At 35.1% G+C, this 16,001-nt stretch overlaps 1 protein-coding gene across 1 annotated transcript in view; it reads left to right on the plus strand.

The window, feature by feature from the left end:
- Positions 1-16,001, plus strand: part of LOC105622233 — a 78,945-nt gene that overhangs the window by 33,131 nt on the left and 29,813 nt on the right. Inside the window, 5 exon segments of the mRNA XM_012203656.1 lie at positions 1,289-1,356; positions 1,824-2,084; positions 3,862-4,092; positions 9,944-10,014; positions 10,016-10,137. Of these exon segments, the coding sequence (XP_012059046.1) occupies positions 1,289-1,356; positions 1,824-2,084; positions 3,862-4,092; positions 9,944-10,014; positions 10,016-10,137 (753 nt within the window).

Consider the following 16,001-nt stretch of genomic DNA (forward strand, 5'->3'; position numbering starts at 1 on the left):
GAGAGAGAAGAAGGAAGGAAGAGAGAAGTCCAACGAGTAGTATCGCGTAGCTACTTAAAAACTTTCGGAGCTTGTCTTGTGTCCTTACTAGTTGGCACCTTGCTTACTTAGCTCGGGTCCGCAACTTACCTTCTCTCGCGCAGCTTCTCCACTGTTTCCCATTCTACCCTTTTCGGAGTTCACCCCCTTCCATCCCTCGGTACCTTTTCCTCCCCTTCTCCTCTTGGCAGCTTAAGTCGAAGTTTACCTTTGTTCCCGGCTGTCAGTTCGATATAGTTTCCGGCTACTATCGCCACTCTGCCACCAGTGCATCTGTGTTACTATGCGCACCGGGACAGCCTCGAGGTTGTAACGATATTAATCCGCTTTAGCGGTGCATTTTGAAAAGGACGATAATCGACGAAATGGTGCCGGTTGTGACGACGAGCGCGACGACAAAATTCGCGAGCGCCGCCGCGACAGAAATTACTTCGATATTTGGTTTGTAAATTTACGCGGTATTCAAATAGAGCGATGATTTATACCTTTTTCCAGAGCGGAAATCAACGTAAATACAGTCACCGCGATGAGGAATGACAGCGGGCGTAAGCACAACGCCGAATACCGCGTTTGAAACAAATCGAAGTTATTACGCGTTGAATAAAATCCGCTCTTTTATAATTATATGAAATGGATTCTGTTTGTATATGTATGTGGAATATATCGAAATTATAAATCTCATCTTGATATTAGATTAACGATTCATTGATTTTTCACAATATTTTTTTTTTTTATTAAATTGAATTATATACGCAGAAAGATTTTATCAAAATAAAATTTTAGTTAACTACAAATCTGAAAATAATATTTTTTTTATCATCAGAATAATTATGCAGGACGCAAACTGGTTGCTTGGTATTTACAAAATTATTTTGATGGTTTAACAAAATTATTTTTAGATCATAATCTAATTAAATTTTTAGATACTTTAGTAAAATATCGTTCTTTAGTAAAATATCGTTCTTTCTATGTAGTTTTTGCATATAAATCACCTGTATATATGAAAAATCATTTAAAAATATGCTTTTAAAATTTTTTGGTGCTGCCATTCAAAAGCTTCTTTCAAAACACGCTTTCAGTGGATGGATTTGTTTAATAAAAAAACAGAATGCGGTGACATAACGATATATGTATCGTAGATTTTATTTCTATTGGTTTCAATTCGTAAGTAATATGAATGGGTAAAATTTATAAAACCTACATACGTTGAATAACATTCAAAACTGGTTTTTTTTTCGTTTTGTTACAGGAAGTACAGATGTTACCGGTGTATTGTGATGCACGCGCAACATGCCAACGTTCTACAATACAAAGAAAGTAAGATAGTGCTAATTATTAAGATTCTTAAATGACTCCTTTCTGCTCCTTAAAGAATGTTTAGCTTTTTAATTCAGAGCGTCGTAAAAACTTATGCTTTACTGAATCCTGTTATAATCTTTTGTCTTCTTTATGCCTGATAAAATATTATTTTACATTATGTTGTTATTTTTACATTCTTTTTTCTTTCTTTTTTGTCTAGTTTCTTTTTCATTCTTTCCTTTTCTTAAAACAAACTTTATTATTATAAACAGAACACAGAACAAAATCATCATCTATTTTTACATCTTCATTTCTTTCTTAATTGTTTTGCCCTCAATGCTTGCAATTTTTTCTTTTCTTATATCTTAATTTATTCGGAATTGTATTTTGACCGGAAAACAAAATAAACATAATATGTTTCATCATCTCATCGTTACATTTATAACGAATGGTGATGCAACATTACGTTTTGCTGTTGTTATTAGCTTATTGCACGAGCGATTCACCGGAACCGAGTCTGCTGACCCAATGCGGCACGTTGACCAGCGACGCCACTCTGGTCTCTCTGTTTCGCTCCAATGCAGCGCCGCTGCCCTGTCCCATTAAGGGTCCCCTGGAGTTCACGTACAGCCAGGGTGAGGGCGAGTGTAATTCGCCGCGGTCACGGGCGGAAGCGTGCACGCAGGATTCACGTCTGCTCCTGCGCTACCAAGCGTGTGCCAACGTTCACTCGTCCGAAAGTGTGGGTCAGTACACTCTCCGTGTCATTATGTTGACATGTGACAAACTCATTTTACACAGACGAATCAGATATCAATGATGCGCGGCTAAATACGTCTATTTAATCTTTAGACATTTTTCTTTTTCTTTTTTTTACCATATTAGGAAGGATGTTCAAATTTGTGGCTTAAATATCTGAATGGTATCCTGATGAAATATAATATATTGTAATATAAATAATGCATTAATTTATGGATCGTGGAGTTTACAAAGTAATTGAGCAGTGAACGAAGAAAATTTTGGCCATCTATTTTATATAGATATCCTAGATAGCATACATCATAGAATGTCTTAAAAATGAACAAATGTTTATAGAATGTTTATGAACGTTCTATGTTCTAGAAATTTTGTCCTATATATTATAGGATGTATCTTTTGTTTTATATTCTTTCTAATTCAATGCTGGCGATTATATAAATTTGATTACGGTGTTTTCCATGGTATCTTTGACACTGTTCAACAAACAGGTACCATACAATAGATACCGCGTATAAAATAATATTATTATGCCAACATGCATTGTGCAATATCCATTTACATGGCAATTGTGTTATACCTGTTTACAAACGCTCGTAATTTGTCAAGTGAATACCTAAACAATTATGAATTATACAACGTGTGCGAGTCCAATCACTGCCTAGTGACATTTTGTTATTGGTTCATAATTAATTCGTTGCAATCTACAGTTATAAAGCGCTTGCTGAGTGCTTCAATATACTGATGCAAATTTTGAAGTACGCGGATGTAAAGTTTCAATTCAGCTTTATTGTCATCGAGTTTTTTCTCATTTATGTTTTTTTTTTACGAAATTCCAACATTTGATTTATTTTAAATTTTCTATCGATTTTTTATTGTAAAACATGATTTTATTTAAAAAAACACAATAAAATGTGGCGAGAGGAGTAACAGCGGTCTCTAATTGTTGCGAGTGAAGGAATATTGGAGGCTAATTCCAGTTATCGGAAACAAAATCGTCATGTGATCAAATTATACGTGAAAGGAGGATATCCCAGCTCATCGACTTGTCATGTCGTTAAGGTAGCAGAGCGCATTTCAGCGGGTAAAAAGGAATTATGACGTCGGCGGTGTTTCCGCGGTGACGTTAACATTCGCTTTGACATTAATTAACACGACGCGCAAGGCCTGTAACGGTCAATAAAGCTCGCGGCTTCGGAATGAATGATTAATGGCCTTGTCAATTACTATTTGTTGCTGGGCTTGTCCAAACGATTTTGCGCAATTATCATCGGCCCGTGCCCGATCGTCTATCTCGATACGCGGCGCGCGGATAAATGAATACAGGGCGCTGCATCGTACCACACACGTCCGCGGATCGCGTATGCGAACGTGTAATGTGTAATGTGTTTTCATGTGAACATTCATATATCGTTTATCTCCGTTTATAACTTCTACAGATGGCTTTATCCGGGGACAACAGCGATAAACTTCTATTTACGAGTCTGTTACTAATAGGGACGTGTAGGCTGGAGAATCATCGAATTTTCGTTCGCTTTGATATATCTTTGCAAAAGCCGGTGTATCTCGCCCGTCAACTGATAACTTTAACGCTGCAAGTTTATGTTTTCTGTAAAATCCCGTAAAAGTATATACCACAACGGCCGCGTATACATCAACGGCACCGTGTATTTCGATAAAACGAGAGGAGGGAAGGGGGAAGCAAAAAAAATAACAGTTATTATTGGATACGTGCCAATTTGCAGTTGTAACGTTTTGTTTTTCTAGATGTAGAATTGGAGTGTCTGGCTCATTGGAGGGAGGGCAGCACAAATTACATGGTCGCGCGCTTGCACAGTGATCGTAACGATCGTAAAACAAGCGACGAAGAGAGCTACAGATGTTTTATTTACACAAATCCATCGAACAATACATGGAACCTCGCGCAGAGCTCGGATGCTGCCTGCAACGGATTGATCAGCGTCACCGAGGCCGCCAGAACGTTCAAGATGACACAAAGTGAGTTCACCTGCATCTCTTCTTTTTTAAAACCTTCTCGAGAATTTTTATATTTTCTAAGAGAACGTACATTTTTCACAATTCCTGTTAAGCGTACTTTAAATTATTTTAACATATCGCTTCTTTACTTTAAAAGTGGCACAACTAAAAATACGTGATTCTTTAGTTATTATCATAAATAATTAGGAAGAGTTAGGATAGTTTTTTAAAGATTATGAGATAAAAGTGACAAAAATGACATTTGATTATATTAAAAATTTCTTCAATAATGTTCTTTAATATTATTCGATTATTCAGTATTTGATTCAAGTTGAAAAATAATTTTTTCACTCTTCTGAAAATTATTTTTTAAGTTGTGACACTTGAAGTAAAAGAACGATATTTTAACACTGAATTCGTAAAGATTAAATCAAAAAATAAATAAATAAAAATGAACTAATTTAACTTTATTAAATCATTACAATTTAAAAAGGATAGTTAAAAAAAAATCGTCAAAGGTAATTTTTCAAGGATTGTAAAATGAAAGTAATAAAATAACATTTTATTTGTTAAAAGTATATTCTTTTATATTATTTGATTATTTAATAATTTTCTGTCAAATTGAAACATAATTTTCTGGTAAATTATTGTTTAAATTGTGATGACTTTTGAAATAAGAGAGCGATTTAACACCGTAAAGATTAAATTTCCATTCGTAAAGATTAAATTAAAAAAAAGTTAGAAAGGAATCATTCGACTTTTTGGAATAACGTTCATCGCTCGACACGAGCTACATTTCGGTGTTCATTGCGCAACGCGTAAGATCGACCCTAACGATCGAAATTCCGTAAGGGGTTGTTAATCGATGGCAACGAGAGGCAACGATAGTAGATCGTATGGTAGTGGCGCGTACGGCACTACCCAGTACGAAAGCCGTCGTACGTGCGGAAGCCCCGAACCCCAAGAACGAGAGCACGTAAACTATGAGAGTGCCTGCGGACACCAGATCGGATTCTTGTCCGGCATACTAGCGTTGGCTCCGTCCGGTGGTCAACGCCAGGTACTTCGGGTATTCCATGGTATCGCATAGCTACACGTAGCCTTGCCGGTTTGGGACGCTCTTGTCGCAGGATTCATGGTTAACCATATTGAGGGCGACGAACGGACGGCTCCGATTTGATTGTCAGTCGAATAGCGCAATGTACACCGAGACGATTGATATGGCTGAGTATTTATTGTGAAGAAGAATCTCCCTGCTCTATCGAGTAAACTCATCAAATAGGTTTTTAGTTTATCCGTTTTTGATTTTCGCTCGACACGCCCGGATTTTTTATTCGAGCGCGACGAATCTCGGATATGTTATTTTATTATTATCTCGTTATATTAATATATCGTTGTTAATTACAATCGATGAACATGTTATCGAGAAATGACAAAGCTACCACTTAATATTTCGAAATCGCGGCCACGACTGCTAGTGGAAATTCAACTCGAGCGTTAAGCAGCTTAAAAATTTTTCAGCGGCGCCCTTACCACGGCGTCGCGGATGTTTCGTTAACCCCCTACCCGGTACCACGTTTCCATTTAAACTTTCCAGGAGGCAGATTAGCCCCGGGATCTCGAGCTACGCCGTGCTTCCCGTCCCGAAGTGCCCGCCCGTGGATGAAGAGAAGCGTTATTCGCTAACGCGCGATAAATTCTATCTGGCCGATATGTAAATTTCCGTTTCCTCCTTATTCTTTCTTCTACTATTTTCTGTACACGCTTATAATCGATTCGCAAGAATTGCATGTAAATACGATGACTTCAAATGAAGTATCATTTAAGAAAATGATCAATATAAAAAACGAAAATATAATTAAATGTAAAGTTACAAAAGCCAAGATAAACAAGCAAAAACAGATGTAAAATTAAATGTGTATATATTTGATAAAGTTAAATAAGTGGAATGTTTCGACTAACAAAGTCCTTCTTAGCCGCTGCAAAAATTTCAACAATTGAATACAATTGAAATAATAACAAGAAAGTTCTTACTCTCTAAATTTTTTGGAATAAAATTTTCACTCTAATTCTGACGTCACTGACTAGTTCACTCTACATGGAGGAAGTATTCACTTTAATAGAGTAAATTCTTTCACATTAAGACAAAAAGTGAAAAGTTTCAATCTTATTTTTAAAGTGAAATTGTTAATGTTCTAAACTTCACTTCAACTTAAAGTGCAGAAATCTCGCCAAATCACACCTAACGCCTTCTTAGTTCTTGTTCTCATACAAGTGTTGTTTATAATTACCAATTATTACTGTGTTTAGTTGTTTTGAGTGTATAAACAATGTCAAGTGTTTGACAAACTCAAGAATGAATCTATCAGATTCAACAAGCCTGTTTATACATTTGTACATACATAAAATAGAAATCAAAAGGATACGAACAGAGGTTAAAATATTTAAAGTATTTTGTATAGGTACTTTAGGAATGAAAGAAATTAATTTCTAGTGAATGTTAATAAAATGTAATAAATATGATATTCATGTCTTCAATCTTTAATATGTTTGTACTCCTGTACAGATAAAATATTTAGAGATTTCAAGACTTAGTCTAATTAGTTTAGTTAGCGCAAAAAATGCCTACGACTTTATGATTAGGTTACAAAATATCCCTCTCTCCGAGAAAAGTCACTCTTTTTAGAGTTGAAAAATAAATCCAAATGAAGAGTGAACAATTTCACTCTTTTGAAAAGTAAAAAGTTCGGCCCCATTTTGATTGGCGGTATTTTCATGAATATTTGACTTTCACTCCAAAAAAGTGAGATTTTACTCCAAGAAATTTAGAAAGTATAATAAATATGATGTCAGAAATACGTAATATATAATTTAAAATGTTATAAATAAATTAAATAAATTAAATAAATTACAAACGTCAATTTCTTTCACTTTCAATTTCGTACACTTTTATTTTCATGTATGAAAATAAAAGTGTACGAAATTGATTAATTAAATTATAATCTTAATACCTAATCCGTTTCATCAAAGGAAAAAATATAGTTTTAAAGCGCAATCTGTATTGCTTCGCGAAAATCCGCTGTGCATTAGAATCTTTTCGAGAAATATTGTGGTTAGAGTAAGAGGAGAAGAAAGCCAGAACAGAAAGTATGCATAGTAACGGAAGAAATACAGTTATGCGAAAAACGTAGAATATCATCGCGCAGTAGAAATGCATATGCAGATACCTATGAAATATCAGAATGATAGTGAATTTTTAAAACAATCATTTTACATTTTTTATTTAACAGTTTTTTAAATTTTGAAATATTTTTGCATATCCGTGTGTCCTTTACATTCGTATCATCGAATTCCATATCATATCTTTTCTCAAATAACTCTCCAGGGAACAACTCTCTTAGGAGTATAGTGAATTTTTAAGAAAGTTTTTATCCTCATATCCCGTATTTCAGAAGCTAGTTTTTTTTATTAAACGAGACGATTTACAAATTGACTTGGTATATACGATCATATTTAATGCCGAGGACCCTCGTTTTCTATGAATAGTATTTTCATTTTAGATTGCCATTTTCAAATAACCGCCGCCGAGGCATTGTGGAATTGCAATCTTTCCGAGGTAATGCAATGGCGTCGCATTACATGCGGTCTGACTGCAAAGGAAGATAAGAGGATGGGCGTAATTTACTTTAAACAAAGCATACGTTTCTTCTTCCATTTCGCCGCGGGCGTGACTCATTTTAATACGCATTTTGTTATAGAGCATACTTACATCACAAGACTGCAGTAAAACATTAAAAAGAAGATTTATATTTCTTTTTCGCACTTAAATTTCAAGTCGTTATACTTGCGATAATTCATATCTATTGAACACTTTGTTAAAAGTGCTTGTGACATAAAACCACAGTGCATTATTAAATTTAATAAAACTAGTTTAATAATAAAACTAATTTTCTCTATCTTTTTACGTGAAAATTAATTTCAAACGAAAGTTGAGTTAGTGTCAAACGAAAATTCGAAGCTCATTGATTAATATAAAATTATTCGTTATAAATTACATAACTATACATGCAAATGATTATAAATTTGAATATTTCTCCGGTAAGGTAGGAGAATTTTAATTAGATACAAACCACACAGTGCGCAATTCTTTTCACGTATCATGTAAAAAAATATATACGTATAAGAAAATAATTATATCGCGGGAACGTAGATCGCATAATGAAACAATTACGCGGATCCCGCTTGTTTCTTTATCGCCATCGTTACGTCTCTCTCTTATCATCCGCGGCGACGTATGCGATAAGCAGCGCAATTTCGGCGACCTATAGCGTTACAGCGCATGCATACACCCGATTGAATTATCGATTAGCTTTTAGTTGCACGCAGGCCGCTGTCGCAGTATGCAGCACGCACGCAGCATACTTTGTCGCTCGTGCATTTTTAACGGTCCATTAATTCACAGTGCATGGTGATTGATGGCCGTGAGCAACCGACCATTGACAGGATAACTGTTCGTCGGCGACGGAGCTGTCGCGCGTTTATAGCAAATTATTTGCGTCAACGTAAACCGGCCGTTGCACGTGGCATCTTTATGCATTTATTTAATAATTTTCATATTTTTTAAATGTACATTATTACGATTCATCTAATCTTTATTTTTTAACATCTTCATGAGCGCGATATGACTGCAATATTTTATCAATAATAGCGAGGACAATTTTGAATCATTACCGCGACAATGACAATGCAATACATACGTGAATTAACCGTTATAATACAAAGCGCGTGCGCAGGCATATGTATGTGTGTTAATGAAGCTAATGAGTTGGTTAATATACATCACGTTCACGTATGACGTATGTCGCTCGCGTATAATTACGCTAGTTACGAATATAACGTTGTTAAAAGTGTACTGTAATTAGCGCGAAATTATTCGCGACGTGGCCTGTCCTGTCGAATACTGGTTGATTTTATTTTTTCTTTTTTTTTTCGACGAAATTCTTAGACGGAGCGTGCAAGAACCTGATAATGCGTAAGAAACAGTCGGCATGCCGTTGAAAACGAAGTTTATGGCGTAGGAAGAAGAGAGGTCAAAGTTTACTTATGCTGGATTATCTGCTCGAGGACCTCGTGAACTTAAAGAGTTGAGAACGAGCTTACAGTATATATTATGCATTTCGAGTTTGAAATAACTGCGTTAGGAGCGGAGGTACAACCGTCTCTAAGAATAAAGCCGCAGCTATTTCTTGAAACGTAATTACATTTGAATTTAACAGCCGTCCGAATTTGCAATGTGGAGATGAAAATTACAGGAATTAAACTGTTGACGTTGCAGCGATAATCAACTTTACAATCTTGGGTTTCGGCTTTGAAAACATTAAAATATTTTCGATAATCGCAAATAGTAAAAGAGACAAAACTTTGCAGGATGCTGTTCAAATACAATTTTCCTCGCTGTTAAATCATAATTGTTCTGCGCTTTTTAATTTTAATTTTAATTTAATATAATTGATGACGACAATAAATGTATTGGGTTGTCCGAAAAGTTCGTACCGACTAACCTATATAATTTAATAAATGTATACTAAAATTTAAATTTTTTGCGTTTCAATTTTCCTTCAACATCGGCATGAACTTTCCGGACAACCCAATATAAAGAAGCGTACTCGCGAAGAAGAATGTTAAATACTCGCAAATAATTCCGATTCAATCTTCTGACAGAAAAGAATATCACGAATGCACATGTGAAATTTGCGCGTCGCGGAGAGAATGTCTCGGCGACAAACAAGAGATCCTCTGTCCACGCCCATCTTTTCATGTTACAGAAAAGCCACCGCAGCGTTGCACGTATCCGTCCTGGGTGGTGGCCGGTAAATCGTGGGTGGCTTTGGATCGAATGGCTTCCCGACTCCTGGCGTCGCCTTACAATCTCACGATTCTCGACCGAAACGAGACTCGCCTTATTTGCCATTCGGTTGTTACCATTGATGATCATCGCTATCACCATTCGACGCCAATCGATAGAGAGAATCAGAAGCAATTCGTCGCAAAGGCAACACGGGATTGGTAAGTCTATTCATAGCATCTGTGTAGAGAAAAGTTAGGAGAGTACCCGATAATGTGGTGATTCAAAACAGTTAGCAGAAAATGAAAAGAAAAATGGTAGAAGTCTTGGACAGATTCTTTCACTCTTTCTTCCGTTCTGCGAATTGTGAGGGACATTATTAAAATGTCTACATTTTGTACGAAAAGAGAAGAAAGCGTTCGCCTTCATTCGACTAAGAATAATTTTGCAGTTCACGGGAACAGGAATAATTATCAGAGAGGCGCATAATATGATAATCACAAGCTTTCGTTTAGTGTGCTCATGTAAATAAACGATACAAATACAGAGAGCCTCTACTTTCGTCTGTGTGGTACCACTTTCCCGAATATATACATAGGTATGTATGTATACACCGAAATGTCAATATAGATCCACCAGGTACTCTCATTAAAGCATTCGTGCGGGCGAGTTCGCGCGACGTAACGTATCGCTTTTAATCGCTCGTACATGTACGAGAGACCCGATCCGGTTATTCGCGTCCCACTGCCGCCAAGAGTACGATTCATCGTTAAAAGCTGAGATAAAAGTGCTTATTGGAACGTGTTTGTCGAACATATCTGCGGGAACACGCTAAAGTGTTTACTACTCGCCGGAGCACACTGGAAAGAATCGGTCCAGAAAACGCGAAGGCCGATCTGATGTTTTTCTTCGCCCATTCCGCAAAACTCAAGCGTGTCCAAACATTCGTTGTTTGTCGAGCGAAGATAAATTTCTTACTCCGCTACTAAGTAAAGAGGGGATAATTGCCGAGAGGAGAAAAAAAGTTTCCTTGATTGCAAAATCATTTTTTTTTTTAATTGACTGCACAGAATTATGCAAGCTTAACCTTTAAATGAGTCTGGCCATATCATTCAGGTATAGTTTGTTTTAAACGTATTCTCAGAAAAGAAAATAAAGAGTATTATTCAGATATCCAGTCTTAAAATTCATTATTTTTGCATTCCTATATTTTATAAAGATATAATATAACATAGTATACTAGAAAAAAATATATAATTATACACCGAAAAAAAAATTAAGTTTTAATAAATATTTATTTGAATAGTTGTTTGAATTAACAATAAGTACAATTTGCTAAATATAAACGTATATTTTATTTAGTACGAGAACCATTAATTTAATTTATTTATTTTTTTTATTGAATAAATATTTACTATAAATAAATATTTACTTAGCATTATTTAAAGAAATATGTATTTATATTTAGTAAATCTTTTTCAGTGTAAAATTAAATTTTTTTTTAATATCTGAGCACTCTACCTATCAACTTAATAATAATAATAACTTTATTGATGTGTAGTAACAATCAAGAAACAATAGAAGAGCAAGACGTAATAAATAAAGTTTTACAGTTAAAAGACGAGATATAATAATATATTATTATAATAATATATTAATATATTAATAATATATTAATGCTGCCTTTAAGAACCTAAATTTGAACAAAAAATAAAGAAAATAAAACAAGAATTACTTGCGTATCTTTAAATCACTTAATTACTCAAAAGTTAAATAATGATGAATTTTTGTGACTATCTAAATAAATATTCATCATCTTCGTTATTATTCTTTACCATATGTGCTTTGAATAATAACTAGGTACTCGAATAAGAAATACATGATTAGTAAAAATAATGCAATTGACGGCGCGCTCAATAAAATGTGATTACATTCAGCAGACATACTGTCTTCTCTTCATTTATCCCGAAGAAACTCGGTCAAGCGTAACTTCTCAGCGATTAATATCCTCACTTAGGAAGGTTCCAAGAATAATGTCGCGGTACGGGCGCGACAGCTGCTCGAAGAATTCCTTTACTTAGATATCACGATATTAAGATGAGCGGAGCGGAAGGGAAGCAAGAAAAGAAAGAATTACTTTCCTCGCATTAAACGGCGTCTGATTGAGCGCAAAGCCTTACTGCTTAGATAGATCGTAAATAGTGTCATTTTAATTCACATTTTATTACTCTTGTATAAATTTACGTCATAAATAATTGTATGAAATCAACGCGATGATTATGCGTTATACTATTATGTTAATATATTAATATCATACCATGTAACAAGAATCAATTCCCAAATTATATGACGCTGCAATGAAAAGCATTACGTAAAATAATTGCCTTTTAAATATATTTCTAAGCGAAATTTGACATTAAATTTATCACTGGTTATTTTTTTTATTGAACCGTTTTTGAAAACCACGTATTTCTTTTATCATCACCTTAGAAAGATTTTTTTATGCCGTACCAGGGAACGTCGACAATAAAAAGCGACGTGCCATTTCTCCCGCTTGCCTATCTTATATCTTATTCTTCGTTCCAGGGGATTTTATTATCCGCGTTACAATTCTTTCAGTTTGATGCGCGGCGAATAATTACTACGAAGGATGGCGGGGAAGCATCGACGTTAAGCGTTTACTACTTTTGCGAACTAGGAGATTGAGTGCACGACACAAGAGAGGCGTAAAAAGAAAAAAAATGTAATTCTCTCGTCGACTTATGCCCACCGTGTCGTTCATCTCGTTTTCATCGTTTTTCGATTCACGTTTCTTTGCTAGCTCGCGCGAACGAACGACTCGGACTGGTTTTATCTTGAGAACTTCGGCAAGAGTCGGTAACTTTCATGGTTTCAGTGTCATCCTTCATCGGTTGACCGAACGTACATTTCCGTTATTCGCGGAAACGAAAGGAGACAAACGAATTTGACATTAAATTCTCGAAGAAATCAACCGCGCGTATCTCTCCCATTCATGTTAGCTCCGATGAAAAAGGTTGAAATTACGACAGCAAATCGAGGACATCGATTGTTCACGTTTCCTTCTTTTCATTAAAGATTTGATAAGAGATATTCTTGAACTCGGTACTAAGTGATATAAATTATAGTTAATTACTTCCGCGAACAGTACGTCAAAGCGATATCACTTTGACGCGTCAGCTTGCGTCATTATTTAAATGTCTGAATGTTTGTCGGGCAAAGAAATAAGTGCATGACACGGTTGCTAATATTATGCCAGGGAAATAATCTACAATCTTCTCATCCATCGACCGCTATTTCTGTGCCTTGCACGGAACGATCAGCTGAGTCTATATCGTATACATTCACGTAAGTGCTGAAGTCTTATAGACGTTATATTATACTATTGCATAATATTAGGACAAACGAAAATAACGAGCAAGCATAGATCTTTTACTAACCGTCTGCCAGCAATATGAATTTTAACTCTTCCGTCAGGAATAGAGGCATAATTTGCTTGCAGAAACAAAGCAAATTTTTTATTGCTCCTCTTTTATTCCATAAAAATCGGAAAAAATTCTAGTCAAAGCATTAACGAGTTCTAACCATCATAGAAATTGGATTGTATTATACTTATCTTTTATAAATTTAAATTTATAGAAATCAGATTATATTTTACTTATTTTTTACATTTAGGCCCGATTGCACCAATGTTACTCATTTTAAAGCTTAAAAATCTTTTTCTTTTTTTAAAGACGGTAGAGACATAGAAAAAGAGAGAATTTTAAGCCTCGCTTAAAGTTAAAGTAACATTGGTACAATCGGGCCTTATTCTTCAACTATAGCTATGAGAAGTAGATTTAAGTTCTAAAGCATTCTGTTTGAAGTACAGAATGCTGTGAGTAAACCTTAATTAGCTTTACGGCGATTGATAGAAGAAGATTCAAAGTTTTTTTTACTTACAATTTAGACTCTTACAGTATCAATCGTACAGATTGTGCAATCGTCAAAAGTTTTGATTCGAGTCCAAATTGCTGTAATGGAAAATTAAATTTATCTATCAAAATTTACAATTAAAAAAAAATAGATACCTTTAAATATATTCTAATTGCTGGCTTAAATCGATAATAATATGTGTGGAAATTTTTCACAGAATTTCTCAACAAATAAAAAGGACAAGAATTTTTGTGGAATGTTAATTAAAAATCAGTTATGATCGGTCTAATTCTCTTCTCCGACGGATTAACACTTTATTAACACTTATCGTACAATATATTAACACTTTTCGTACAATTCGTCTTCAACGCCACGAAAGAATTTCTGCAATCGCGGTCTCGCGGGGAACACGTATCATTCTCGAGACGCTTGCAGATTCTTGTTTGATGCCCGTCATATCGTGCTTATATGGTGTGCAAGTGTTCGCCGCCGGAATTCTCCTTATTTCGCGGAATCTTCCCCAGACTGATCTTCTCGCGCTTTAATATACCCGCGATTACGCGCCAACTCGCGACTTTATGAGAAACGCCGTCCGGGATTCGCGTTTCCCTGCTACGCGCGACGAGGAGAAGATGAAGAGCTTGGTGGCTGTGTAGACGGGCGAATCGGGAGAGGCAGAGGGGTATTCTTTTATATGTCAGGGAGCAGATTTCGTGAATTCATTTTTGTGGCGAATGCGCGTGGCAGAGACGCGGAGAAAACGGTTCGTCTGCGGGAGAAATGATGCGCTCAACGAAGACATCCGGCCCCGAATCGCGGATGAACGTTTATATCTTTTTAAGATCGATATTTATGTCACCGTCATTGAAAACCGGTATTTTTCACGTACCTAAGACAACAGAACCGTTATTTCCAACGACTGTTTGAAAAATGTTATTGATAATGTAATCGACTTAACTTATATCATTTTCTGGTTGTTTACTGCAATGAATCGTCATGGATTAATTTTCATCATAAAAATTATGATTTTTATAAAAATAATGTAAAATAAAATTTTATAAAAAACTTTTATAAAAATTATGATTTTTAACATCTTTAAAGTAATCTGTAAGAAAATATCTGTAAGCTTGTATTAAAAAAAATTATGTATAAATATTATAACTAATTTGATTATTTTCTATATATTGAGAAAAACTAATTATATAAATTCTGAAATTATAAATGAATTTAATCAGAAAATTCCGATTTGTTCCATTTTCAACCAGAATTAATGCAATCAAACTCTTTTTCTATGTGTAGAGAAATTAAACGCATAGGTCGCGAATAATCCAATCATGTGTACTAAGAGTTAGTAATATGGTAAAACGTACAATCAGGAAAATGATGAAGAGAATTTGTCAAAGTGCTCGGACAATTTGCTTTTCTAACTTTGGCGCGATCGCGATTTGCAAGAACGCCAAGTTGAAGAATGAACCTCTCGAGAGTGGTAATCGTGCTGACTGTTACAAGATTGAATATTTTTGCACCGATACTTCACACTGGCGCTTGGTATCACGACAGCTCTCGGGCAGAGCGGTGAACGTTAGTAAGGACTCGGTATTTCAATTAAGGCCGAAGCCTCGGCCCAGAGTAATTAGAGGCGAGTGGAGGGCAAACGCGAGCGCGGGGCAAGACGATTGTGCATTAAACTGTAAATCTGAGAGCACTTATCGCGACCACGCTGGAATTGCATAGATAACCGAGGGAACAAATCTTTCCTCAGAACGGACGAAATTGTGACGGAGAGTGAAAGAAAATCACGAAGATCGTAATGTCGGGTACATTAAGATGCTATAAAATCGAAATGGTTTTTTGTGCTTTACAATTTTAGTCTTGACTAAAATTGCGAAGCACATGTGATAAAACGCGATAAACCAAAATTAATTTTTCAACTCCTTCACCTCCTGATTTTATTATTAGAATTAACAAATTTTTTTTAATTTAATTTAACGGCACTTTATATATATAATATATATTATTATATATAATAAGTAATTCATACTAAACAATTAATTTTTTCTAAAATTTTGACTATTTTTCCAATATATATATTATTATGTACATTTGATCTCAGATACTCTCTGATGTGAGAATTAGATGATTTTAACGAATA

This window comes from Atta cephalotes (genome assembly GCF_000143395.1).
Source record: "Atta cephalotes unplaced genomic scaffold scaffold00041, whole genome shotgun sequence".
Classification (NCBI taxonomy): Eukaryota; Metazoa; Arthropoda; class Insecta; order Hymenoptera; family Formicidae; genus Atta; species Atta cephalotes.